The 27,505-nt window shown below is 48.4% G+C and overlaps 2 protein-coding genes across 4 annotated transcripts; one reads left to right on the top strand and one right to left on the bottom strand.

The window, feature by feature from the left end:
* Positions 1-470: 470 nt before the first annotated feature.
* Positions 471-3,357, top strand: LOC120678791 (serine/arginine-rich splicing factor SC35-like). The gene is made up of 8 exons (XM_039960158.1): positions 471-694; positions 802-880; positions 972-1,051; positions 1,146-1,212; positions 2,116-2,187; positions 2,515-2,760; positions 2,840-3,002; positions 3,092-3,357. The coding sequence occupies exons 1-8, from the start codon at positions 619-621 to the stop codon at positions 3,095-3,097; spliced, it is 789 nt and encodes a 262-aa protein (XP_039816092.1). The 5' UTR covers positions 471-618; the 3' UTR covers positions 3,098-3,357.
* A 1,936-nt stretch (positions 3,358-5,293) lies between these two features.
* On the bottom strand, positions 5,294-27,022 carry LOC120678867 (copper-transporting ATPase PAA1, chloroplastic-like). Of its 3 annotated transcripts, none has more exons than XM_039960285.1 (17): positions 26,411-27,021; positions 25,580-25,633; positions 25,331-25,484; positions 24,703-24,777; positions 24,305-24,582; positions 23,811-24,041; positions 23,533-23,631; positions 23,266-23,415; positions 10,989-11,135; positions 10,530-10,580; positions 10,283-10,455; positions 9,874-10,006; positions 9,466-9,563; positions 8,998-9,235; positions 6,887-7,090; positions 6,644-6,724; positions 5,380-6,007 (listed from the first exon to the last, which is right to left on the bottom strand). In XM_039960285.1, the coding sequence occupies exons 1-17, from the start codon at positions 26,864-26,866 to the stop codon at positions 5,747-5,749; spliced, it is 2,883 nt and encodes a 960-aa protein (XP_039816219.1). In that variant the 5' UTR covers positions 26,867-27,021; the 3' UTR covers positions 5,380-5,746. The 3 variants fall into 3 exon arrangements, with proteins under 3 accessions (XP_039816220.1, XP_039816219.1, XP_039816221.1); XM_039960287.1 differs by having other exon boundaries at positions 25,580-25,644; positions 26,411-26,505; XM_039960286.1 differs by lacking the exon at positions 10,989-11,135 and having other exon boundaries at positions 5,294-6,007; positions 26,411-27,022.
* Positions 27,023-27,505: the final 483 nt, after the last annotated feature.

Below are 27,505 nucleotides of genomic sequence, written 5' to 3'. Positions count from 1 at the left end.
AAACCCATATTTGTGACCGATCCTTCTCTCCGTTTTTCCTGGCGAGCAGGTGCGAGTTGATTCACTCACTGACGCTAGGAGATCAGAGCCGGCCTCTTTACTGAAGACACTTCACAGTTTTCAGTTTTCACACTGCATGAAGAAGAAGATTTACACAGTGCCATAGGCCGTGGCGTCCTCGTCCACCGATCATGCGGCAACACGTGGGGAATATTATATCCGTGCGGCGAGCGAGTCGGGAGCGAGAGCGCCCGTGCGACGGAAGGTGGAGTTGGTCGCGGTTGCTAGGGAAATTTTAGGAAGCTCACGTCGCGCTGAAAGGGAAAGAGATGCTCGACTCGAACTGGGGTGGGACTGATCGGGCCGAGGCGCGCGGGGCCTGCGCGGGCGAAGCCGCGAGCCCACCCGGACCCAACGGCCCACGCGGGGAGGGGGAAAAAGAAAAAAAAAGTGAAAGCGCGAGCCGAGTCGATAAGCTCTCCCTATCGCTGAGCCCACCCACTTCCACTTTACCGCCCGCGCCCGACTCCGCCTGCTCCCCTCCCCAACCCCGCCGCGGCGGAGCGCTAAACCCTAGGCGTCGGCGGCGGCGGCGGAGGAGGAGGGGGACGAGCCGCGATGTCGCACTTCGGGAGGTCGGGGCCGCCGGACATCCGCGACACCTTCTCGCTCCTCGTCCTCAACATCAGCTTCCGTGAGCGAGCCCTAACCCTAGCCCCCTCGAGCGCCGGCGCGCGCCCCCTCTCGCTAACCGCTTCCTTCGCCTTCTCGTCCTCCTCCAACCCTTCCTTCGGTTCGCAGGCACCACGGCGGACGACCTCTTCCCGCTCTTCGAGCGCTACGGCAAGGTCGTCGACGTCTTCATCCCGAGGGACCGGAGGTGAGGGCCACGCCTAACCCTGAAGGCCTGAACGTCTCGGGTCGTGGTTCGATGGATGTTTCCTCAGAAATTTTTTTTTGGTGGTTCTCAGGACCGGGGACTCGAGGGGTTTCGCGTTCGTGCGGTACAAGTACGCTGACGAGGCGCAGAAGGCTATAGAGCGCCTTGACGGTGTGCACCGCGCCTTCTCTTTGTTATTTCTCTTTGTGGGGGCTTTTGTGCTTCTCTTAATAATTCTCGCTGAACTTTGATTTTTTTTTTGTAGGCAAAAATGTGGATGGGAGGAACATCATGGTGCAGTTTGCAAAGTACGGCCCTAATGCGGAGCCAGTGTGAGTTTGATAGCCTTTTACTTGTGACATGGCTACACGTTTACTCCGTTCACATAACAACATGTGAATGTTAATCGCTTTTGATTTAATGTGACACTAATTAAATGCTAGCAACAGGGAAGGTTGATGTGTCTGATTTAGTTTTCGTGTTTATGGTTGTATTATTGATTATGAACATTATATTACCCAGTCATATTTTACTTTAATCTTCTGATATGAGCATATGAACATACTAGTTTAGTCTTCATTCATTTAGTCTTGATAATGTGAATGGACATTTTGGAGTTTGACCCTTTTCCCTTAGTTTAAAACTACTAGCATGAGGCTCCAAACACAAAATCAAGGAAACTCTTGTCCGTCTCTGTATATTTGTTGATGAAGGAAATAGGTTGAGAATCAGTTGTTTAGTAATCTGTATGAAGAGTTGGACATTGTATTTATCTGGATTTGAGATGTACCTTTGTTTTCGTTTTTGCAAAATGCCACCAAATACAAAGCTCATCATGTGCATCCAGTTTGTCAATGCCAATCTTTACTTTGCATATGCAATCCAGTTTGCCAATCTTTAATTTGCATATATACCTTTGTTTTCGTTTTTGCAAAATGCCACCAAATACAAAGCTCATTATGTGCATCCAGTCTGCCAATCTTTAATTTGCATATGCAATCACATGGTAACCTGGGTAAATCAGTTTGTTGAGTTGACTATAAACGATCCTATAAAAAACACTTGAATTTAATCTCATCTTCCAGTCTCTCTTACATAACGTAAATTTCTTACTCTCCTTTTATTTATCTCATGAAACAATGTTGCAAGAGAATGTATACATTCATTTATCTTATCATCTACTTATTTGAACTGAGTCATCTTTTTCACTCCTGTTTTGCTTTCTGGTTATGTAGCCGTAAAGGAAGGGTCATAGAGGTTGTTGAGAAACCACGAGACAGGTCAAGAAGCCGTAGTCCAAGGCCAAGGTGAAGACCTTAGTTCCTTTTGCATTTCAGAATTATTAAATTTGTGATTTATGTTGTCCCCCCTTTTGCCCCAGTTGCTCTCCCTCCCTCCCTCCCTTCGGGTCCATTGTAGGCATTCACGTCTATCCCTGAAACTAGGCGTTAGCATGAGCACTGCTTTTACTTTTGTTGCTGAGAAGCATACTTTTGGCATAAACACTGCTTTTGCTTTTATTGCAGAGAAGCATACTTTCTTAATATAGCCATGTAGCATATCCGTAATAGCCTTCACCCTTGTTTTAGATCAGTATGCTCGGCAACTTATACTGCATGTATTACTTCAACTAGGCACAGAGACAGAGATCATAGGAGGCGAAGTCGCAGCAGGAGCAGAGAAAGGCATGGGCGTGATAGAGACAGGGACTATCGTCGCCAGAGCAGAAGCAGAAGCAGAAGTAGAAGCCGAAGTCCGAGTTCAAGTCCTGACCGCAAAAATCATCGTAGAGCAAGAGATGATGATAAGCGCAGGAGCAGGAGCAAGAGTAGGAGCAAAAGCAGAAGCAGAAGCAGGAGTAGAAGCCACTCATACCATAGGTACTTCAATATCCTCTGTAATTCCATCATTTAAATTTTTTTATATGTTGGCAACATCTAATTTAATTTACTTCAACAGTGCTTCACCTGCTCGGCGCAGTGCTAGCCCTCGCAAAAGCTCACCACCAAGGAGGAGCCCCACTCCTGAAAAGCACACCAATGGAAAGGATTTGCCTCCATCACGCAGTGTTTCTCCATCACCAAAGCATGCAGGCTCTGGTAGCCCAGGCAGTGAGAGCAAGGTTAGATTGATGCCTAACTGCTGGTTATGTGGTTTTGCTCCCATGCATTTGTTTAGTATCTAACTTTTGAAAGCAAAATCTCTTGTCAGGAGTAAAGCTTGTTGATTTGGTGACGCCTAAGAACAATCTCCCTGGGATTGCAGATCATTGACTGAGCACATTGGGAGTAAACTGCTATCAAGGTTGCTAGTACTGTATGGTTTCTAGAATTGTGTTTTCCAGTTGTCAAAGTTATGCAGTTGGTTTGTATTTCGATGATATTGTGTTTTCATGCCCATCTACTGCATCTACTTTATATGCGTTAGACTTCTTGATACCATCATATTAACTTGTTAAAACATTTGTGCATTTTCTAGTTATCTGTTCGTGAGATGGGTTGCTGTTTACTGGTAGAACGATATTGCACCGGACCGATGGTGGATGATGTTCTAGATGTTAGTCTTTATCATTGGTGTCGATGTTCGTGATGGTGCAGCTGATGATGCGGTGATGCTGATGTTGTATCGATGCCGATGCAGATGCTGCTGACTGTGGTAATCTTGATGCAGTCTCTTTTAATTTTGCTCAAAAGATTTTGAGTCAAATCATGACACTCCACATGGACCTCACAATTGGTAACAATTTTGCTGGACAATGTTAGTTCTGATCTTAGTTCCCCTTTTTCCCCCTTCGGCAAATGCTTGTCAGCAGTTATTAGTTGGAACATGTGTCGAGATTGCAGGTGTGCTCAGTGGCAACAATACACACTGCTAATATTCTCTGTATAGGAAGGTGTCGAGTATGTGTTGTCTTGTTGATCACATGGTGGTGGGCCAACATGGTGGTGGGCCAAACTAATATGCCTATCATGATGTTTTCATATTTTATTAGTATTTAGTTTCACTCCTAATTTGTGAACTCAAAGCTGCTGTACCAAATGCTCTGGTTGCAGTGTCAGAGGTTTCACTGAGAGTGTCTATGTGGAAGTGTTATATTTTTTCCTCAAATAGTGTGTATCTGGTAATGGTTTATGGTAGGATACCTGGTAGGACACCAGAGCGAGCACAGTTGGCCATCTAGTTGACTACGAAATCTGCGAACCGAAGTTCTACTAAAGGGTAAATTGTAGACCCAAGATATTTTTTAGATGATTGGCGAGCATGGCCTGTAATATGTTTGTTTTTGTATTTTTTTCTGTTAATGTCAACTATTTTAAATAGACGTATACTTTATGAAAGTCCTCATATACAATCTCAAATATGGTAGTTTGTTTATTTTTTTGTTAAAGCAAACTATTTTAAATAGACAGTTGTATACCAAGTATTTTTCATGTAACGTCAACCATGGTTGTGCCAGATCAACTGAATATGTTATCCTTTGTAGTACGTTTAGTTGGACTTGATGCTTTGGGTTTGTTTGTTTGGTGCCTAGCTTCACCATATCTAACCTTAGTTAATTTGTTGATGCCAAAGAAAGCATGGACCACAAATTTGAAGCAATACTAGTAGCCAAAATTTGGGCCATTTTTCTAAGAAAAGGTTGCAAAAAGCAACTGTGCAACCAAACTCAAGAGTGTCTAAATTTTGGCGTTGCCATGGCAATGATAGATAGGAACCAGTCCCCTAGCCTTATCATAGTAGGGAAGTTGTGGCTGCAAAAGAGTACGATAAAATTGAATCCACACTGGCAACCAACTGTGGAAGTTTATCAAACCTCAGCCAAGGAGATCATGGCGCGCCTTACCTTTGCTGTGGTAATGTTTGGCGTGAACCTAACAAGCTCTCTTACACTGAAATCACTCTAATGCGAGTTTTGATATTAAACTACTGTTTTGTTATTGTAAAAAATTTCTCTCTTGTCATGGCTGTTTTCCCGCTAGGTCCAGCTGCGTGAGATCCTGTTAGTTTTAATTAGGGATTTAAAAAGTAGCTTATAGATTGACTGATTTTTTATTTGAAAATAGAGGGTCTTAAGCAAATGGTTGTTCGGCAACCTGAATTTTATCTACGTGTAGGCACAACAGCATGACGAGTAAATGTGTTAGTTTAGAAGCTTGTGAAGAGTTGATTGTGGGATTATTATGGGAACCTAATATGGAGGTTCAACTTTGACCGAGAAAAATAGCTGTCTGTTTCCACTTGTTTAACAGCTACGTTTTCCACGATCCAAAGGGCTCTTTCCATCCTACGCTCAGCACGGTACGAAATGCATATCAGTAACGGAATTTGACTGGATTCATTGGCTGTTCTTACCAAAGTGTGCTTTAGCAGTGAGTACTAAGCTATCAAGAAACTTAAATCCACAGTAAAAGCTATTATAAGTTTGATTTACGTACTCCACTAAAAACAGCACGCAAACCAAGGTTCAATTAACAAAAAAGAACCAGAGGGCTGAGAAAAAAATGAACGAAAGAAGCATACAAAAGCAAGGCAGAACAGAAATGCAAATACAAATTACAGCGCAGGTGTGGTTCGTTAAAACAAAACCCGTGTTCGGCTATGAAAGGTTGGTACAGTGGGACAGGTACCACCAAACAGCGGGAGGTGATCTCATCTGCTTGCTTTGTTCAACTGACGACTGCCATCAATGACCAAAAGAACTAGAGAAGCTAGAACACACTATTCAACCTTCCTCTATGCATACTAGTTTAGCAAACAGTGGCACTGGCACCCTACCATTATGTACTTCCTGTGGCCCGTGTTAATGAAGAGCGTTCAAATCATCATGAACAAATGAAGAATATGTTCTGATATTGAACCACCTAGTCAGGTACTCCATTTCGAGGAGTAATTTTTCTCCGCCTCAACATTAGTATCTGATAGGGCATTAGAAATGGTTTTGCGTGGCTCTTGCCTGGTCTCAGCCTGGCTGGTTAGCTTCTGCCTTGAACTCAGTCTCGCCCTCAAAAGCAATGAGTTGGCCATCACACCGACAGAACTAAAACCCATTAGTGCTCCAGCTATTGATGGAGTCAGGATCGTCCCTGTAACAGGGAGCAATGCTCCAGCAGCAATGGGTAGTCCAACCTGAAAAGTAATTAACTAAATGAGGTCAAGCAATCAGAGATCAGACCAGGCCCTATAGTTCTAATCTAAGTTGATAATACACACGACAAGAAATTTAAAATTTATGTCCACGAGCATGTTGGTGAGGATGTATAGTTAACAGCCTATAACACACTAAAGATATGGTAGACATTGTGGAATTTATAACTACTGTGGAACTAATTTGTTCTCTTTTCTACTTCATATTATTTGATTTATTTCTATAAAAAAATTCCAGAAAGGTGAAAACAAGAAGAAATGATTGTTTTCTAAAAAAAATTAATCTGTCACCATGATACAAAGAGCCGAGTCAAAGAGATAAGATAGAAACAGAACCGAGCGTTAACTCGGGCGGTGGGCACTCCAGGTGTGGAGGCCACCGGTCCTGAGTTCGAGCATCGCTCGACTCAGGATTTCCACCCGGGTACTGTAGCATGCATGGGGTGTGTGTGTGGGGTGGTGTGAGTGCTGCAGTATGGCGCGTTCCGAGACTACTCGGGCAATCTCGTTTGCGTTGAGTCCGGTCAATGTGAGCGCCCGAAATCTTACATAACTCCCCAGTGCTCCTGGGTGCTTTCAAAAAAAAAAGAAAAAAAAAGAGATAAGATAGAAACATACAATGTTGTACAGGAAAGCCCACCAAAGATTTTGTTTCACCGTCTTCAAGGTCTCTTTACTCAACTCTAAAGCATCAACAAGCTGCATCAAGGTGAGAAACAATCAGAATGGATTTTCAAGGTAAATATACGAATGAAACTGGTAGGGGACCAGGCACAAAGGGAGTTGAATGTAAAGAATATTGCAATTTTGCGGTGACCTTGATTTGCTATGGAAAATTCCAAACTGTAGTGAAAGAATTACCTGGGATAACCTGTTGCCCATAAGTACAACTGAAGATACATCACTAGCTGCCCCAACACCTCCACCCATTGCGATTCCAACATCAGCTGAAGCTAGTGCTGCAGCATCATTAATGCCGTCACCAACCATGGCGACTAACCTGTGTGCTTTCTGAAGTTCTGATATGAACTTCTTTTTCTCGTGTGGTTTAACCTCAGCAAGAACCTAACACATTTTTCCACATTACACAGATAAGCAAAAAATAGAGATGGTAATTAGGAAATCAAGCTAACAAAAACGATCCAAATGAAAGAGACAACAAAGTTTTTTTAACACGGTGTCTTTTGTGGTGCAATTGGTTCCAACCAGATTTCCAGGTAGATAGTTTGGCTATCTATTTATGAACCTGCTTCCAACTATTTTCATTTTTGTAAACTCACGAACTATTCTAAACTGCACTCATTTTATTATCATATGAAGTAGGGATGTGTGCCCATCACAACGAGAAAAATACTTTCAAGCAGATGGCAATGAGAACAGAGTAACATTTAAGTGATTTTACATATTTGTCGTTTTGCAAGTTACATCCTTTGTTCTACTCGCTCCTACTCAAAATGTTAGGTGCAGTTTGACCCAGCGCATCTTCAAAGGTACACTTTGACCATTAATAACCTATAAATTATAGGAAAAAGTGTATTTTTCATCCCTCAAGTATTGAAGAAGTGTGAAATTCATCCCTTATATTTTAATTGGTGCAAATCGGCCCCTTAACTAATTGAACCGGTGCACCAATCATCTCCACCTCGGTTTAACATCGGTTTTGGCCACGTCATTCGCTGAAGATACAGGCTTCACAGATCAATAATTAAGGAGAGGTTTTGTCACTCAATTAGTAAACTTTCAGTCAGTGACAAGGTTGTTTTGATAAAACAGAAATAAAATTGAAGCTAGCCTCGTTTATATTTCAGTCATTCAATTTTGGTAAAACAGATGAATAATCTAAGAGAGGTTGTCATACAATTTTTCCTGCAGCACGCACGGAGCCATCTTGTACTAATTAAAGCTCTATTGCTCTCCTTCCTCATGTGAGACCAGTGACGAACTCCAAATAAACAAAGGAAGAAGCCAAATCGAATGCCAAGGAAGGAAAATCAAGAGAGGGAATACGCATCTGGCTTAACAGCACCCTCCTTCCGTACCTCTCTCCATGAATCTGTGTACACCTATGCCATGGATGAGTTGGGGAAGAATGAGCTTGTGGCTTCTGTTCTCTTGTTCGATGAGAACCAGGAGATATAGAACGACAGCAAGTGTAAAGATATGGATGAGAGCATGCCACGTGCTATATGGTTAGGTCAGTCCACAGAAACAGGCTACTGTCGGTGGAGCCTCGTTCGTCCTTCCTAACAAATACCCTAACGCCTACAGCCTGCGCGAGCTAAAGAATTAGTCAGCGAATGACGTGGCCAAAACCGGTGTTAAACCGAGGTGGAGATGATTGGTGCACCGGTTCAATTAGTTAAGGGGCCGATTTGCACCAATTAAAATATAAGGGATGAATTTCACACTTCTTCAATACTTGAGGGATGAAAAATACACTTTTTCCTAAATTATATTATTCATGACCGTGAAATTGACATAATAAGAAAATACTTCAAATATGAACCCAATTGTACTACATTTGTACAGTAATCTACAAATTCTTAGGCTAATCCTTGGTTTGAAGATTAAGAAGTTTTGTATCCTGGAATGCATGCACGCCTTATGAAAAACGAAAGGAGGGAGTGCATGACATGATAACTTGATGACAAATGCATTCATATATTTCAGATACTTCAAAATAAATAAATAATAAGTAAAATATCTGCAGTATTCCTGAAATTAATAGAAAACCATAATCAGCAGTGTATCTCAAAGATTTGCAGAGATGATATTTGGTGCATATAACAGCAAAAGAGACAGCAAGGAACCTATAGCATGTCCTGGTTAGTTTAATGCCATTCTGTAATACGTTCTTCTGGTTACTTTAGTGACACATACTGCAGAGCATTATGCCACTCAACTACAGCAATCTGGGAAAGATTTATCATTCACAAGAACAAAAGACATTAACAAAATTTCACTGATATTACCTTGTCTGCCTGGATACCAACAACTGAAGCAACATTCATAGCAGCACTTTCCTTGTCCCCAGATAACATATAAACACTAATTCCTTGCTCAGATAGGGTCTTGATAACTTGACGAGAATCTTCTCTGAGCTTATCCTCAAAACAAATTAGACCAGCTAGAGCACTATCCACTGCTACATATGCAACAGACTGGCCAAAATGCTCTGCTTCTAAGAAGGGGTTGTGAACAACACCATGCCTGAAATATTGCAACTTTAACTAGGGAACAAACTTCCATTGACGCAACATACAATCATGCTTGCCATAGCTAGTATACTGGAGCAGAATAGCAGATAGTTGCCATAATGCTCCAAACCAATTTGCATTGTTGACATAAGGTATAATGGGAAGAAGAGACAGTTAAAAGTGTCCACATTGTTAGTGAATTTAGCATAGGGCATAGCTGAAGAATAAGATGCTCATTTGTACCTTCTAATCCAATCCAATGTTCCAACAGCAACCTGTTTCTCACCAACGGTAGCCACAGCACCAGATCCTGGTTCTTCCATGAAGGATCCATCATTTGCCTGTGACAAAATACACAAGTAAAGGCAAGTGAATAAACAGTATGGTAAGACAAACATGGAATACCCATTCCAACATAGATGCATGAAATAAAGATAACAATGTGTCAAGAAAATATGGCAGAAATCTGGAGCAAGCATGGGAAACAACTCATTGTTGACTATGAGATAGCAGTTCAGCAGATATAGTCAAAACTCAAGTGAAAAAGAACATTTATCCTAAAACAGCTTCATATAACTTGTACAAAACCCAGTTAGTTCATACTTAGATCATTTTAAGCTCACATTAAATGTGCATTTCTGCTATGACTACCTTCATACTGATGCAGTTGGCAGCTCCTGCAGCTTCCATGATGGCTTTTCCAAGCGGGTGATTGGTATTTGATTCTACTCCAGCAGCAAAACTCAGAACCTCAGATTCTGTCCATTGGTTGTCCCCAAAATCCCTGATGATGAATGAGGTTTGTCAACAGGAAGATCTCAGAAATAATCTTCATTTTTAATCTATTAAGACAAATTTACCCAGCATAATACATGAAAAATATAGAACTTATCCATGGAAATACATTGGAAATTCCATGATGCTGCATCCTATTCACAGGCAAGTTTTCCAGAAAGGTATTCAATCAAATGTAAAGTCCAAACAAGGTATATCAGAATGTAAACCTAGTGTAATTAAGTACAAAATATAAATCCAAGGGAGTACATAAGAGACACTCAACTTTGTATTTGCATCTCCCCTGTCTCTGGAAGCTATTACTTTAGTTACCACAGGTCTACCAATTGTTAAAGTTCCAGTCTTGTCAAACACAACAGCATCAACATCAGAAAACTTCTCCAAAACATCACCACCACGTAAAAGTAGTCCTCTTGTTGCACCTAATGAAGTACCAACCTGGAAAAATGGTACCTGAATAAATAGTGATGCCATAGATATTAAAAAAAAGTGTCATATCCTTTGTTTCATACCAGTACAGCAGTGGGTGTGGCAAGCCCAAGAGCACAAGGGCAAGCAATTACCTGCAAACGAAGATCAATATTAAGAGGTATAGTCCATTTACAAAATAGACACCAAAATATGAGTACCATGGAATGGCATTTCTTTCTCTTTTAAAAGAAAAGGGCACATGGCAATCCAACATCAACAAGTCAAAGCATAAAAAATTGTTTGGGATTTTGCATACTATTGTGTAGCTCCTGAAAGCATCAACATGCAACTAAAGTATTCTTTAACACACATGAATCCTAAAATGAGTCATGTAATCCATCCCTTCATTTCATACATCTCCTTTATGAAAGTAATCATTTTCAAATAAAGAATTTGCACTTTTTCATACACTAGCCATCTAGTTTTAGCAACTTGAAACTCCATTCGTTTAAAGTAAAATTTCCAAGCAAGGGTGTTAAAACCTATGCCCCTTGAATTACCAGAACACTGCATGAAAGTTGCAATGCCAAAGACATTGCGCCTCCATGTTGGATAGCAGCAGGTACAAGTTGTGAACCAAAAATACTCCAGAACATATAAGTAGCAGCGGAAAGTGCCATGACTCCATATGTAAAGTTCCCTGCAACCTACCATGTAACCAAAAAACTAACATTAGATCATAGAGTAAAACTATTACTAATTCAGGTCACAATAGTGATGTGGATAGGTGAGAGCAATTGAGATTGCGTGGAATAATAGATTGATTAGGGTAACAATACATGTGTACATATATAGGCAGCCCTGAGATAGGTTTATAGAATCACAATCAATCAGGGGATAACCTGCCTATCCTAATCATCTAGGCACGGCAAGGAGCCGGCCATGGGCCTGGACGCCAGGCCCATCACGCACACATACAACACATATATTCTAACACGCCCCCGCAGTCTGATCGTCGGCAGCCTGAACGTTCAGACTGGACTTGAACTCCGTGAAGACAGAAGAAGGCAGGCCTTTAGTGAATATGTCGGCGTACTGGGAACTGGTAGGAACATGTAGAACGCGGACGTCTCCTGTAGCAACACGCTCTCGAACAAAGTGTAGATCAATCTCCACATGCTTGGTGCGTTGATGCTGAACGGGGTTCGAAGACATATAGACTGTGCTGATGTTATCACAATATATCAGGGCCGTGCGACGCAAAGGAACGTGCAGCTCAACAAGTAGTTGGCGCAACCAGGAAGCCTCAGCGACGGCATTTGCCACTGCTCGGTACTCAGCCTCGGCGCTCGAGCGAGAAACAGCGTTCTGATGCTTAGAGGACCACGAGATGAGATTGTCGCCCAAAAATACTGCGTAGCCAGAGGTTGACTTGCGAGTGTCTGGACAACCAGCCCAATCAGCATCTGAATAAACCAGGAGATCGGACTGAGCAGATGGTCGTAGAAGAAGACCCAGATGTAATGTGCCTCTGATGTAGCGGAGAATCCTCTTAAGAGCAGCAAGATGCGGTTAACGCGGGTCATGCATATGAAGACAGACCTGCTGAACGGCATAAGCAATATCTGGCCTGGTGAAAGTGAGATACTGGAAGACACCGGCAAGGCTGCGAAAATCCGTCGGATCGGCTACAGGAGCACCATCAACTGCGGACAGTTTGGGATTGGTGTCAACCGGAGTAGTGCAAGGCTTGCAATCAGACATACCAGCTCGATCAAGAATCTCCAACATGTACTGCTTCTGCGATAGGAGAAAACCACCACCAGAACGCTGCACATGCATACCCAGAAAATGATGAAGCTCACCAAGATCCTTCATGAAAAATTCCCACTGAAGAGCATCAATGGTACGGCGAAGCAGACCAGCTGAGGAGGCCGTGAGCACTATATCATCCACATATAACAGCAGGTAAACCGTGTCGCTGCCACAATGATAGACGAAAAGTGAAGTGTCGGTCTTGGCCTCAACAAACCCAAGCTGCAACAAATATGTGGCGAAGCGACTGTACCAAGCACGAGGGGCTTGCTTAAGTCCATAAAGAGAACGATTAAGCCGGCACACATAATTAGGATGATCAGAGTCCTCGAAACCTGAAGGCTGGGCGCAGTAGACCGTCTCAGACACAGTACCATGAAGGAAGGCATTATTGACATCAAGCTGATGAACAGGCTAGCTGCGGGAGAGCACCAGAGAGAGGACAGTCCATACTGTGGCTGGCTTGACGACAGGACCGAAAGTCTCGGAGAAGTCAATGCCGGGGCGCTGTGTGAAGCCGCGCAACACCCAGCGTGCCTTGTAGCGCTCGAGAGAACCATCTGCCTTGTACTTGTGCTTGAAAACCCACTTGCCAGTCACAATGTTCGCTCGAGGTGGTCGAGGAACGAGATCCCACGTGCTGTTGGCCAAGAGGGCATCGAACTCCTCCTGCATAGCACCTCGCCAATTCGGAAGGCGAGGCGTGGCGACTCACCCCCTTCCAGACGCCTAGGCGAGTATGGCGCGCGGCGAGGCGACGCCATACACATGCCTTAATCTAGATGGAGTAACACAAACATACCTCCACTACTCCATCTCCAGGACTCTAATCTCCAGTACTCTAATCTCTAATCTGAGCACACACTAATAAACTAGTAAAAGCATGGCAGAAACAATAATCAAAACAGAGGCACAGATCACAAAGGCACAGCCGCATAGATCAATAAAATAACTAAAGGTTAGGCAAAGAACAGATCCACAAGGGCACCATGCTTTGAACGGAAAAACAGAGGCCGGACGGCGGGGAACAGAAAAACAGATCCGACCTTTTCTTCTCAGCCTTTTCGCTGCTGCCCCCTTCCCCGAGCTCCCTCCTTCCCTGAGCAGAGGCCGGACGACGGGGACCGGACGGGCGGAGCAGAGGGCCGGACGGCACGGAGCGAGGTGAAGGAAGAGCAAAGAAGGGGAGAAAAAGAGAAGATATACCTCTGGGCAGCAGCAGAAGGTCGGAGGTCACGGAGCAGCAGGAGGCAGAGCAGAGCAGCAGCAGCAGGAGGTCGGAAGCCGCGGAGATGCAGGCGGGCGACAGCTCAAATTGGCGGAGCGGAGGTCAGAGGCTGCGGAGCAGCAGCAGGACGCTCGAATCGGCAGAGGAAGGAGCGGCAGGCCGCGCGCCGCCGGAATCCAGGTGCCGCCGCCGCCCTCTTCTCTCCCCCCTCTCCTCTCTTTCCTCCTCTCTGTTTTGGCGCGTTGCAGGGTTGGGGGCTCCCGCGCGGGGGTATAGGCGTCGCGATTTCCCGCGCGGGGGTAAAAGTCGGGTGATTTCCTGCCACTCGCGAGATTTATAGGAGTTGATTGTTTACTTTATGCAATCACTATAAGGACCATGGACGGATTTGGTCAACAACTTCATTTGAAATCCGTCTGTGTTGATAAAATTTGCTAAGACCGCAGTGTGTGGTGCTCGGTGTTAAGCATTTGAAAGTACTAGCCACATGCCGTGAATTATGGGTAAGCGGCAAGCCTATTAACTCCTCGGCCCGGCAAATGGACATACCTGCCACTCTTTCTTAGGGATAAGATAAATAAAATGGATAAAACGGAATTGGTAGCGCTACACTGCGACTATGAGGGACGAGGTGGGTGCCCTATAGTCGGGGAGAGTGGTTCTGTCCATGAACCGGAATGTGAAGCAAACGGTTGCTTGAGAGTGACTCGACGGTACTCCAAGTATGTGTGTTAGGTTTACCTTGCAAGGATTGAAATTCGGTTCGAACTGTTCCGCCGCTCACGGATATTGAAACTGCTTAATCTCTTTGCTACATAGAGTAAGAAGTGGAACAAGATGATATTCAATTTTGTTGGATGCAAATAATTTCTCTACCATGTTTGTATAGATAGGTGCAAACCTAGAATGGTTAAAGAAATTAGAATCTGAAAGCTAAAATTTGAATTTAAGGACCTACTCTTTGTTGCTTTTCAGCAAAAGAAACCCCAGAGCCTTCACAAACTTTGCATGTCTAGTTAAAGGGTTATGTTACACCCTTAGACGGGTCAGTCTTGCTGAGTATTAGTATACTCAGTCTTGCTTGTAACCTTATTTTCAGGAATAACTTTGGAAGACCCAAACACTAGTTTGACTTGACCTAGTGCTTTACCTCCTGGCTGGTATTTGGAATGGGATCCATCTTCAACCAGCTATAACTTGGCTGAATGATGTCATGCTTGGGCTTACCATGACATCAATCCTACGACGTTTGGTATAAATGTGTTTTCTTTTCCGCTGTAGAACTTCTCCTTTACACTTAGTTGCTGTAAAATCTTTTTAAAGTTCCCTTTTACTTAAGCTAGAACTTCAACTTTCTAGCTTCACTCTGATGTAATTTCTACCTCTTATCTATATGATGTAAAATATTGTGGGATTGTTGTATCTCTAACTCGCATTCGCGCGGGATGTATACTTGTGTTACGATCCGATATTCAAGTGGTTTCATCGGGATTTACCCGACAGACCAATGATTATACTGGTTGAGGTGCTTTTAGATGTTTAGTGCACTCAAACTGGTGTAATTCAAACTGGTTCTGCCACAGAACCGCAGGGGGAACGTCCAGAGGTAATGAGAACAATTGTCAAGTATAAGCAAGTAATATTTGAATCCTGAAACACTAGCAATAGGAAATGTCCACAAGTTGGCAGTCGCAGTGTATAAGATCAAAAATACTGGACGCACGAGAAGTTGACGACTGAAACGGGAGACGTGTATGACGCCCCAGCTGACAAGCATGACATATGGAGCTAGGTTCTTTATTACAAAAAGGAACTGTAGAAGCTACTTTGGACAAAACTTCATGACCAGGATGACCGAGACGCTGATGCCATAGCGAGTGAGTGGAGGTGGCAGCAAGGGCATGAGCGGCGGGAAGGTGCAAGGGGTATAGCGGCCCAGAGCCATTGCACCTGGCGATCACTCTCCGCGACTCCAGATCCTTCATAGAAGGACCAACAGGGTCAAATTCAACAGAATTGTTGTCAGTAGTAAACTGGCGAACAGAGATGAGATTCTTAATAAGTTTTGGTGAAACAAGAACATTATTAAGAGATAATGAACCAGGAAGGTGTGCTGCACCAGTTGCGGTGACATGAAGAAGGGATCCATCGCCGACAACAATAGAGGAAGGAAAAGGGTACCGCGGGCTAGATAAAAAGGAGAGTGAACTGGAATCTGAAGTCATGTGAGAGGTAGCACCTGAGTCAAAATACCAGTCAGTAGATGCCGGCTGGTTGAGAGACATGGTGCTGAAGGCCGAAGCGAGCGACTGCTGATCCCAGGATGACGGCAAACCCGTCATGGGGTTGTAGAAGCCTGGCGGGATCAGGGGCGCCTGTTGCCCCAGGTAAGGCGCATGCTGTCCCATAAGTGGTGCCTGAACGCCTGCTGCTGCTACGCCACAAGGGCTTGCTGGGGTCCAGCAGGTCGAGGCTGAGTGACAGGCGGGCGAGGACCGGGAAACATGCTGATGGTCCCAGTCCAAGGATTGTAGAAGGAAGGCCAGGGCCCTCCTGCGCCCTGGACAGAGCCATGGCCGCCATTAGAGCCACCACCAGCAGGGCTCTTGCCGGAGGCGCCCTGGTCGACGTTGCGGTCCTTGCCTTGGCCGCCGCGCTTGCTGCGGCGCTGCTTGGAGGAGCCTCCAGAGGACCCGGCGCCCCCACACTTGTTGCCACCACGGCCGCCGCCACTGCTGTTGTTGGAGCAGTTGGGGGCTCCTGGGTTGGGGCGGAGGGCTGCTGCAGGGGTGCAGTGGCGCTGGTGGCGGTGAGGAGCGCCGTAGACGGAGCCGTGACCTGATGCGACGCCGTGAGCTCCTCGAGTTGGAGGTCGTCGCGCACCTCGAGGAAGGTGGGCAAGGAATGCGCGCGCCGGAGTTGGCGACTGAGGGCGGCGTACTTCTCGTTGAGGCCGCGGAGAACGTTGAGGACCAATGTGCGGTCAGAGACGTCCTCGCCGAGGTCACCAAGGGCATCAGCCATGTGCTTGAACCGCTTGCAGTAGTCCGTGATGGACAGATCACCCTGCACGATGTTGCGTAACTGGGCGTCGAGGTAGAGGGCGTGTGTCTCCCGATTGCCGAGAAACTGGGACTCGATGGCGAGCCAGGTGGCGCGAGCGGTGGCGCCCCGCTCGCGGCGCTCGAGGACAACGTCGACGAGGTCATTGGCAATGGTGCCGTAGAGGCAAGACCGGACGACGCAGTCCATGCGACTCCAATCAGGGGAGTCGGGGGCGGAGAAGTCGTGCAGGACATGGTTCTGCAGCGAATACTTGCCGAGGGTGAGGAGGAACTGCTCGCGCCAGCGCGTGTAGTTGCCGGAGTTGACGTCGAGGACGATGGGAACAAGGTTCCGGATGTTCTGCACGGCGACGGCCTGGGCGTGAAGGTTGAGGACGGCAGCGGCTTCGTGAAGAAGTAGGGCGGCGTTGACGTCGCCGGGGGGGGGGGGGGGGGCTCGGAGACGACCGAGGGGGTGCTGTGCTCTGTTTCCTTATCGGAGGTAGGGGGCCTCCTTGCGTTCCTTGGCGGCAAGCGCCAGGGCTTCGCGGGCACGGGCAGCGTCGGCATCGCGCTCCCGTCCGGCGGCGGCGGCGGCCTCCTCAACCTTGGTGGCGCGGGCCAGGGCGGCCTCGCACGCGGAGCTGCGCGCAGCGCGCGCCTCTTCGGTGGCCTTGGCGGCATCCGCATCTGGGGCGGCGGAAGGAGCAAAGCCGGCCATCGGGGTAGGAGGGGGGCGCAGCAGAGGACCTCACGCACCGGGGAGAGGGGCCGCCGGCGCAGCAGAGAGCCGCGCGCCAAGGGCGCAGCAGGGGTGCTGCGCGCCGGAGAAGTTGCCCTCCGGCGCAGCAGAGATTGCACGCCTAGGTTGCGGAAGCGAATTCAGGTAGGACCTGAACTCTTGATACCATGAGAGCAATTGAGATTGCGTGGAATAATAGATTGATTAGGGTAACAATACATGTGTACATATATAGGCAGCCCTGAGATAGGTTTATAGAATCACAACCAATCAGGGGATAACCTGCCTATCCTAATCATTGTAGGACTTAATCTGCAGCTGTCCCTTATCTGTTTAAGTCAAGGCAAGTCTGCAGTTTGCTAGCAAGGCAAGTTTGCAGTTTGCTAGCAGCTTTTGTTGACTTGCAGCCTTTGTTGACTTGTGGCTCTAGGCCACTAATGTTCAGATAATGATAGAAGTTATTAGCACCTTAGAGTAGGTAGCAAATGGTGTATAAATATGAGTGCAATGCAATGAGAAAAGACAGTTCAGTTTGCCACATTCCAGTCTCTAACTCTCAGCCAACGCAGAGAGCTGTGTGTGTGTGTGCAGAGGAGCTCAGCTCTTCTTCTATCTTGGAGTCAAGGAGAGGGAGAGGAAGGTGAGCAGGTTGCTCACCTGGTTATTGTGTTCTAAAGCCAACAAGTGGCATCAGAGCCGTACGGTGTCGTTCTAGCCTAGCGGCTGAACGATGGCTGGCGAAAACTCCCCGGCGTCCAGTGCAAGCGACAAGGGGAAGGATGTCTCGGAGGTTGTGATCAGGACGGTGCGGGAGACGAGCTCGCGGGACTGGCCGCAGCTCACTCGCACCAACTATGGCGAGTGGGTGGTGCTGATGAAGTGGCGGCTCAAGGCGCGCAAGCTCTGGACGGCCGTGGAAGTCGGCACCAAAGAAGAGGATGAAGACGTCCAGGCCATGGACGCACTGCTGTCATCCACGCCACCAGAGTTCCACGAGGCCATCGGCAACAAGAAGACGGCGAAGGAGGCATGGGACATGCTGGCTTCATTTCGAGTTGGCTCGGATCGAGCCAAGAGGGCCAAGGCGCAGCAGCTGCGCAGGGACTTCGACGACCTGAAGTTCCGCCACGGCGAGGCTGTGGAGGACTTTGCGCTCCGACTCCAGTCGTTGGCAAGCCAGTTAGCAACGCTGGGGAAGAAGTTGGAGGAGGAGGACGTCGTCTGCAAGCTGCTCCGCGCGTGCCCGGCCAAGTACAGCCAGATGGCGGTTACAATCGAGGCCACCTTGGACCTGGATCAGGTCTCGCTCGAGAACGTCGTCGGTCGACTTCGCCTGGCCGAAGGGCGTTCTGATGCGCCGCTGGAGCGGAGGCAGGAGAGCGGCAAGTTGCTGCTCACCGAGGAGTGGAACGCGCGCATGAAGCGGCGGACTGGGGAGAACTCCTCAAGCCGCGGCGGGTATGCCGGCGGCAACAAGGCGCGCGGGAATCCGCGCGGGAAGGGGAAAAAGAAGAACTTCGACCTCGATGCCTGCCGCAAGTGCGGCAAGATCGGGCACTGGGCTAAGGAGTGCCCGGAGCAGAAAGAGAAGAAGGAGGAGGCCCACCTAGCTCAAGAAGAGAGCGACGACGACCACGCGCTGTTGATGGCGCAGTACTGCGCGCTGAAGGATGGCGAAGCAGAGGAGGCGGACACGGAGCAGAGGACTGCGCCGCAGCCCGTCAACCTTGACGAGCCACAGGCGCGGGTGCTGCTGGGCGCGATCGGCGACGAGCTGGAGCAGAGGTGGTACCTGGACTCTGGGGCCAGCAACCACATGACGGGGAGCAGGGCCGCCTTCTCTGACCTCGACGAAAGCAAGACCGGGACGGTCAAGTTCGGCGATGGCTCGCGGGTCATCATCCGCGGGCAGGGCACGGTCCTCTTCAGGTGCCGCAACGGCGAGCACCGCGCACTCCAGGACGTGTACTACATTCCCCAGCTGCGCTCAAACATCGTGAGCATGGGGCAGCTGGATGAGCACGGGTCGGAGGTGCTCATCAAGGCCGGAGTACTAAGCATCAGGGACCGGGAACGGCGTCTTCTCGCCAAGGTAACACGTTCTCGTAACCGGCTTTATCTCCTGGATTTGAAGGTGGAGCAGCCGGTGTGTCTCGCGGCGGCGTGCACGGAGGAACCATGGCTGTGGCATGGGAGGTTCGGCCACTTGAGCTTCGAGGCGCTTGGACGCCTAGGCAAGATGGTGACCGGGCTGCCGCAGATCAAGCACGTCGACGAGCTCTGCGACAGCTGCCTGGCCGGGAAGCAGAGGCGTCTGCCGTTCCCAAAGGCGGCCAAGTACCGGGCGCAGGAGGTGCTCCAGCTGGTCCACGGAGACCTGTGCGGGCCCATCACGCCGGCGACGCATGGTGGTCGGAGATACTTCCTCCTGCTCGTGGACGACTGCAGTCGGTTCATGTGGCTGCAGCTCCTGACGAGCAAAGATGAGGCGGCGGAGGCCATCAGGCGCTTCAAGGCGCGGGCAGAGGCGGACTCCGGGAAGAGACTGCGCGTCCTCAGAACCGACCGTGGTGGCGAGTTCACGGCGGTGGAATTCGCCAGCTACTGCGCAGGAGAGGGAGTGGCGCGTCAACTGACGGCGCCATATTCGCCACAGCAGAATGGCGTAGTCGAGCGGCGAAATCAAACCATCGTTGGGATGGCACGCTCGATGATGAAGGCGAAGGCGATGCCGGCGGAATTCTGGGGCGAGGCGGTGAGCACGGCGGTGTTCATCTTGAACCGCTCACCGACCAAGGCCCTGAAGGGGATGACGCCGTATCAGGCGTGGTATGGGCGTAAGCCAAACGTCTCGTACCTACGCACGTTCGGCTGCATCGGGCACGTGAAGACCGTCAAACCAGGCCTTGGGAAGCTTGAAGATCGGAGCACCAAGATGGTGTTCCTGGGCTATGAAGATGGGACGAAGGCCTATCGGCTCTACAACCCGGCCCGGGAGAAGGTGGTGGTGTCCCGGGATGTCGTTTTCAACGAGGCGGCGGCATGGAGTTGGAGCACGCCCGCGGCAGGGGAAGCAGAGGGGTCCGGCGGCGGCTTGACGGGCGAATTCGTCGTCGAGCAGCTGGTGATCGAGCGCCGGAGTGGCGCAGAAGAGGCAGCGCAGGAGCCAGAAGCGGAGGCGGTGGAGCCTCCAAGTCCTGGCACGGCGGAGGTTCCGCCAAGTCCTGGCGCGGCGAGTTCAGCGTCCCCAGCCTCCCCTGTTTTTCCAGAACAGGGGACCCCGACAGCGGCGGCGGATCCTGAGTTCGCATCCCCCCGTCCTCCTACTCGGAGTTCGTGGATGCCTACCACGACGGAGAGGAGCTCCGATTCAGGCGAGTGGACGACGTCATCGGTGATGCAGAGCTGCCGGGGCTGGCCTCGCGTCTCACCGATCCAGAGCTCATGCTCATGAGCGCGGAGGAGCCGGCCACGTTCGCGGTTGCGGAGCGTGACGCGGACTGGCGGAAGGCCATGATGGAGGAGATGCGGTCAATCGAGGACAACCGCACCTGGGAGCTGGTCGATCCGCCGGCGGGATGCCGGCCGATTGGCCTGAAATGGGTCTACAAGGTAAAGCGGGACGAGCATGGCGCCATTGTCAAGCACAAGGCTCGGCTCGTTGCCCGTGGTTTTGTGCAGCGTGAAGGGATTGATTTCGAGGAGGTGTTCGCACCGGTGGCCCGGATGGAGTCGGTGCGGTTGCTGCTAGCTCTTGCGGCGGCAAAGGACTGGCAGGTCCATCACCTCGACGTCAAATCGGCGTTCTTGAACGGCGACCTGGAGGAGAAGGTCTACGTCAAGCAGGCGCCGGGCTTCGCGGTGCCGGGGGCAGAGCACAAGGTGCTCCGGCTGTGGAAGGCTCTGTATGGGCTGCGCCAAGCTCCCAGGGCGTGGAACGCTAAGCTCGACACCACCATGGATGAGCTTGGGTTCGCACGCTGCGCCACCGAGCATGCGCTGTACACACGACGACGGGGAAGGAAGAGCTCATCGTCGGCGTGTACGTGGACGACTTGATCGTCACCGGAGCTCGGGCGCAGGACATTGAAGAGTTCAAGTGCGAGATGGCGGCTCGTTTCAAGATGAGCGGTCTCGGCACACTCTCCTACTACCTCGGCATCGAGGTAAAGCAGAGGAGGGACTCCATCGCGCTGGGCCAGCGCGCCTATGCGCTCAAGCTGCTGGAGCAGGCCGGGATGACGGGCTGCAAGCCCATGGCAACGCCGATGGAGGAGCGGATCAAGCTGTCAAAGAACAGCACGGCGGCGAGGGTGGACGCAACGCGTTACCGGAGCATCGTCGGCGGGCTGCGGTGGCTGACACATACGCGGCCGGACATCACGTTCGCAGTCGGGTATGTGAGCCGCTTCCTCGAAGACCCGCGGGAGGACCACTGGACAGCGGCAAAGCGGGTGCTGCGCTACGTCCAGGGCTCTCTGGACATGGGCGTCGTCTTCCCCAGGCACGGCAGGCTTCAGCTGACGGCGTTCAGCGATGCGGACATGGCTGGAGATGTGGATGGACGGAAGAGCACCACAGGTGTGCTCGTCTCCCTTGGAACCGCACCGGTGGCTTGGCAGTCACTGAAGCAGAAGGTGGTGGCGCTGTCAACCTGTGAATCGGAGTACATTGCAGCGGCCACCGCGGCGTGCCAAGTCGTGTGGCTGCGCCGGCTGTTGGGTGAGCTCACTGGCGTTGAAGCTCGCCCGCCAGCACTCAAGGTGGACAACCAGCCGGCCATTGCGCTGGCAAAGAACCCCGTCTTTCACGACCGAAGCAAACATATCGATGTGAAGTTCCATTTTCTTCGGGACTGCGTCGATGGGGGGCACCTTGTCATCGAGTTCGTCGACACCGGACGGCAATTCGCTGACATCCTCACCAAGTCGCTCGGGCGTCTTCGGTTCTCGGAATTGAGGAAGATGATCGGCATGGATGAGGTCCAGGGCTAGCAGCAGGATTAGGGGAAGTAATGTAGGACTTAATCTGCAGCTGTCCCTTATCTGTTTAAGTCAAGGCAAGTCTGCAGTTTGCTAGCAAGGCAAGTTTGCAGTTTGCTAGCAGCTTTTGTTGACTTGCAGCCTTTGTTGACTTATGGCTCTAGGCCACTAATGTTCAGATAATGATAGAAGTTATTAGCACCTTAGAGTAGGTAGCAAATGGTGTATAAATATGAGTGCAATGCAATGAGAAAAGGCAGTTCAGTTTGCCACATTCCAGTCTCTAACTCTCAGCCAACGCAGAGAGCTGTGTGTGTGTGTGTGTGTGCAGAGGAGCTCAGCTCTTCTTCTATCTTGGAGTCAAGGAGAGGGAGAGGAAGGTGAGCAGGTTGCTCACCTGGTTATTGTGTTCTAAAGCCAACAATCATCTAGGCACGGCAAGGAGCCGGCCATGGGCCTGGACGCCAGGCCCATCACGCACACATACAGCACATATATTCTAACAATAGGCTCTCTAAGACTATCACTAAACCCATCCACAGAAAAACACCACCAATAGCAGCCATAATCCAGCAGTGACGCCCAGAATACAGTATATGAAAATTAAATAGATTCCATAAGCACCAACATGAGATAGTAAGAACCAAAATTTCTACTGATCAGAAACTTAACAGGCAATGGAATGCACTGAGTATCTAAAAAGGGACTAGTGCTTTACAAGCTCGGGTTTAGAACTAACTATTTTAAATATTAATCAGAATTATGAGTAAAAAACAACCAATCACCCATATTTTGCAGTACTTACTACATAGTTTGTAAAATGATCTATAGAATTCATGGACTAATGTTCACCATGATATTCACACTATCTTTAACATTTATGTAAATGTATGAGTGTGACCCCACAGAGATGGTTGATATGGTCAGCAGGATAAAACTGAGCTTTGAACATCATACGTCTAAACTACTACTCTACTAGTTTTCATAACAGTAGGAATCAGTTCATATATGCAAATATGTATATACCTTGTCAGCCAATCGTTGAACAGGGGCCGCCCTTGTCTGGGCTTCTTCAACTAAATGAATTATGTCAGACATGACAGTCTCACCACCAGGTCTTCTAACTTCAACAGTGAGTTTACCATTCAAGTTGATACTTCCTGCTGATACTTCTGTCTAAGAAAGGAGTAGAATCATCATTATTTAGCACAATATGAAGATGCTAATACTGAGATATCACTTGAATTAAGCAAGCCAGATAACCCAAAAAAAAAAGAATTTAGAGATACATACCCCTGCTGTCTTTGTTACAGGCATGGGTTCACCTGTCAAACTTGATTCATCAACTGTACTCCTTCCAGCTTTGACAACACCATCAGCTGGGATGCGATCCTATATGATGAATAAGCAAAGGATCATATTAACATGACCAGTGCAAGAATCATACCATTCATAGTAAATTCCATCGTAAGGACGAATTTCGATGTGAATATGTAACTTAATTGCTGACACAAAAAAAATACTAAAAACCATATTTCAATATCACCAGTGTTTATGTACGTCGTACTCACCCCAGGCAGCACTACAACATAGTCCCCAACAGCAAGAGTATCACATGGGACTTCAACCAATGATGATTTCTCAGCATCGTTATCCACCATTAGGCGTGCTTTAGAGGGCAGAATATTAAGCAGTCCAGTCATATCACTGGTAGCTTTAAGCTTTGCTCTCTGCTCAAGATTCTTCCCTAGAAGAACAAAAGCTATCAACATAATCGGTTCCTCAAAAAATGTCTTCCACCCCTGCAGGAAAAATCAAATGATATAAACAAACTATCGGCACATTGAGGCCATATGTGATGCAAACTAACGATACATATTATACAGAGCTGGAGTGTAACTAAAGGAACTTGCATTGTGAAATTGCCCAACAATGTTTGCAAAGCAGGAATGAGGTTACAAGATCATGAACTTCCCAACACTTTTGCTTGGATTTATTTGGATATCATGCGGCATGCAACAGACCAATAATAGAAGTCTTTCTGGAAAAAAAGAGTAGCACCTACCAGCTTTGGGATGAAAGCTGCAATTGAGCTGACTGCAAAGGACGACAAAGCACCTAAACCAACCAGTGTATTCATATTCGGAGACCCCTTGAATAGACTCTTTAGGCCGTCAACTATTAGTCTTCGACCAGGACCGACAAATGTAAATATTGAAAGAGACAAATGAAATCCAGTGGAATGAATGAGGTGCATCAATGGCACATTAACTACAAAGAGGTGGGAAATGTGTCCCAGAAGGCAAACAGCACATAATGCCCATGATACAGCAAGTTCTCTACCTAGAAGAAAGATCAGCACATGTCAGTTATAAAGTTGGAACTATGCTATTAATAAAACAAGCATCATGGAGTGGGAGAAGCTTGCAAATTGATGATAACTTTGTCATCCAAAAAGTTTACCACTTTGTTTCAGTTGTTCAAGCTTTTCATGCATCTTTCTTTCAAAAACTGCCTGTGATCTAACCTTCGAAGAATCTGCAGGTAAAATAGACATTGCATGAGACTAAATATAGCAATAAATCTGGGGAAGGTTTCATATTTAACTAAGGGCTTGTTTGGTTAATCCCCTCCCCAAGGGGATTGAAGGGGATTTTGACTTGTGGGGGAATTAATCCCTCCCACCCAATCCCCTCCAATCTTCTCCAATCCCCTTCAAACCGAACAAGCCCTAAAGGGGAAAGCCGATGTGGAGATATGTAGCATGTCATATGTCCTAAAGTGTACAATGTACAATGTGAACAAAGAAGACTTTGTATTCATGTATATTAAGACAGGATTGCCTGACAAGCAATAAGAATCTTGAAGTACCATTATCTTTTCATTCAATGTCCAGAAGGGCGCCAAAATTCTTAAGAGATTTAATTTATGGTCATTTGACCAAGCCAATATTTTCTAGTGAAGAGAAAAAGGTATTATTTTAGCTTATTCAAACAATGTTATCCCATTATTCAAACTGATACATCACTCCCAATTAAAAAGTATTATTTTTGCGCTTTGACAATACTTGATCCATTATAGCAGCGTTTACCTCGAAGATTGGATTTGTAACCACATGTCGTCAACTGACTGGCAAGCTTCTCACCCAACTGCTCCTTCCAATTCTGAGCATCCCAATCTTCCGGCACTGCCCAGACGACTGCCATCTCTGTGGCAAGGTTAACAGTTGCTGACTGCACCTGGGGCTGAAAACATCCAAGCACATACAGACTTGTAAGCAAAACTAGAGAGCTAATATGCTTTTGACGAAAGCTCTACATTTGATCCTGGCTTAGCTAACCTCACTCTCCAGAATGCGTTTTACACTTGCTGCACATCCACCACATGACATTCCCTGCAATAAAACTAATCAAGTGGCTAATATAATTACATATTACAAGGTGGTCAGAAATAGAAGCATGTAAGGACAATATGGACCGAAATGCAGTTTGTCATTTTTTTCTATTAATTCAGAATAATCATTAGCATGGTATTATTTATTATTATGATCCAATTGAGATGAAGAAGTACTACCTGGGTGCAAAATTTTACATGAAGAGTTGAACACCACCAATAATGGAGCGGTATTCATGTTTAACAAACAGTATACTTGTCAATTGATCAAAAAGAACTCTACTAGGTTCCCTCCCTAGTAAAAAACAGTTTGAAACTGAGTAGTTACATGTTTGGTTGGTTTTTATGACCAAGAGCCTCTTCATTCATTATCAGAGTTACATTCTGAGTACAGAACCTGCCTTACAAAAACAATGGAAAAGGAATGTTTGGTTGGATATTCGTGCAATTGCCCCAAACACAGCGCTGTTAGAAGGGTTGTCAACACAAGAGATATTCGGTGGGCTCTACCAGCGGTGCTTCACTTGTTGATTTATAATTGAAAACACAAGAAAATTACCTGAACAATTCATGATGTTTGTTTTAATTCTATGATAATGTTTGTCGGTCCGAATTTAAATAAGAAAAACAGTTACAAACAAATCACAGTGTCAATCCGTGTGCACTCATTACAAGGTGTTGGACCAACCAAGTAGTAGTACCCCGTAAACATGTTTTTTATTACTTTTTTTTAGAGAAACGATGAATAGTGAGTGTATAGTGGTCGGAATAGGCATACCCCAACGTCAAGGACGATGACATCGGCTCCCTTCCCTGCCGCTTCCTCCGTCACACCCGCCCCCTGGGAAGCTCGCGGCCGCTTCCAGCCGCCGCCGCCGCCGCCGCCCCCACCATCACCGTTCCCCGCACCGCCTCCACCGCGCGGAGGACCACCCGACGCGAGGGGCGAGGCGGCCGAGACGCTCGCAAACCAGCGCCGGGGCACCGCCGCCGCCGCGGCGCGCGGTCCCGGGCCGCGGAGCGCGAGCCGCGCGAGGGAGAGGAGGAGGAGGTCGCCCGGTACGGCGAGGCCCCGCGGCGCGGACGAGCACGCGGTGGCGGCAACGGGGAGGCGGCGACGGAGCGGCGCGGCCGCGGGGAGGCGGCCGCCGACGGCGCCGCGGCGGAGGAGGAAGGGCTTGGAGCGGGAGGAGACGGCCTTGGAGAGCGCGAGGAGGGGCGTGGCCGGGTCCATCCCCCCGGAAGCTTCTAGCAGGGCCTAGTTCGCGGCGGCGGCGGTAGTAGCGTGGAGCGGCCGGAGCATTGCTGTTGCTCGCGGCGGGGATAGAGTTGCGTCCTGTCCAGCGCGGGAGGGAGATTGGGACTGGAGGCGGCGCGGCGGCCGGCAAGGCGTAATGGTGCTGTGGTGGTGGCCTGGTGGGGGTGGGTGGATGGGGTTTTCGGGTGGGGACCCTGGGGAGTGCGCGGCGCGTGCAACACGAGCGTCCGTACGAGCCGCGGTGGGCGCGCACGCTCGTGTCGTGTCTCGTCGCTGACGGCCCGAGTAACTGCGTGCCAGCAGCCAGCGGGCCAGCCAGCCATGACTCCACTGTAGAACGAACGTTAAATGCAGTCTCCATTGAGCAAGCCCAATAAGCTTGGCTAATAGCCAAGCCACATCATTTGTAGACTAACTTAATAGACCACTCATACATCGGTTAGTCTCTTCACGAATTCTAAAAATATTTTTTATTTACTTGGGACCCACCACGTTCACCTCCTCCATCCTCTTCCGTAGCTCCCACCTCGCCGAGCCGCCTCGTTCTCCGCATCTTTTTTTGCGCCGCGTGGCTTGCTCTCTCGTACGGGGCACAGTAAATCGACCGGCGCCGAA

The sequence above is a fragment of the Panicum virgatum genome, chromosome 6N, assembly GCF_016808335.1.
Source record: "Panicum virgatum strain AP13 chromosome 6N, P.virgatum_v5, whole genome shotgun sequence".
NCBI lineage: Eukaryota > Viridiplantae > Streptophyta > Magnoliopsida > Poales > Poaceae > Panicum > Panicum virgatum.
Note: the sequence above shows the minus strand (reverse complement) of the source record. Positions and strands in the feature narration are given on the sequence as shown.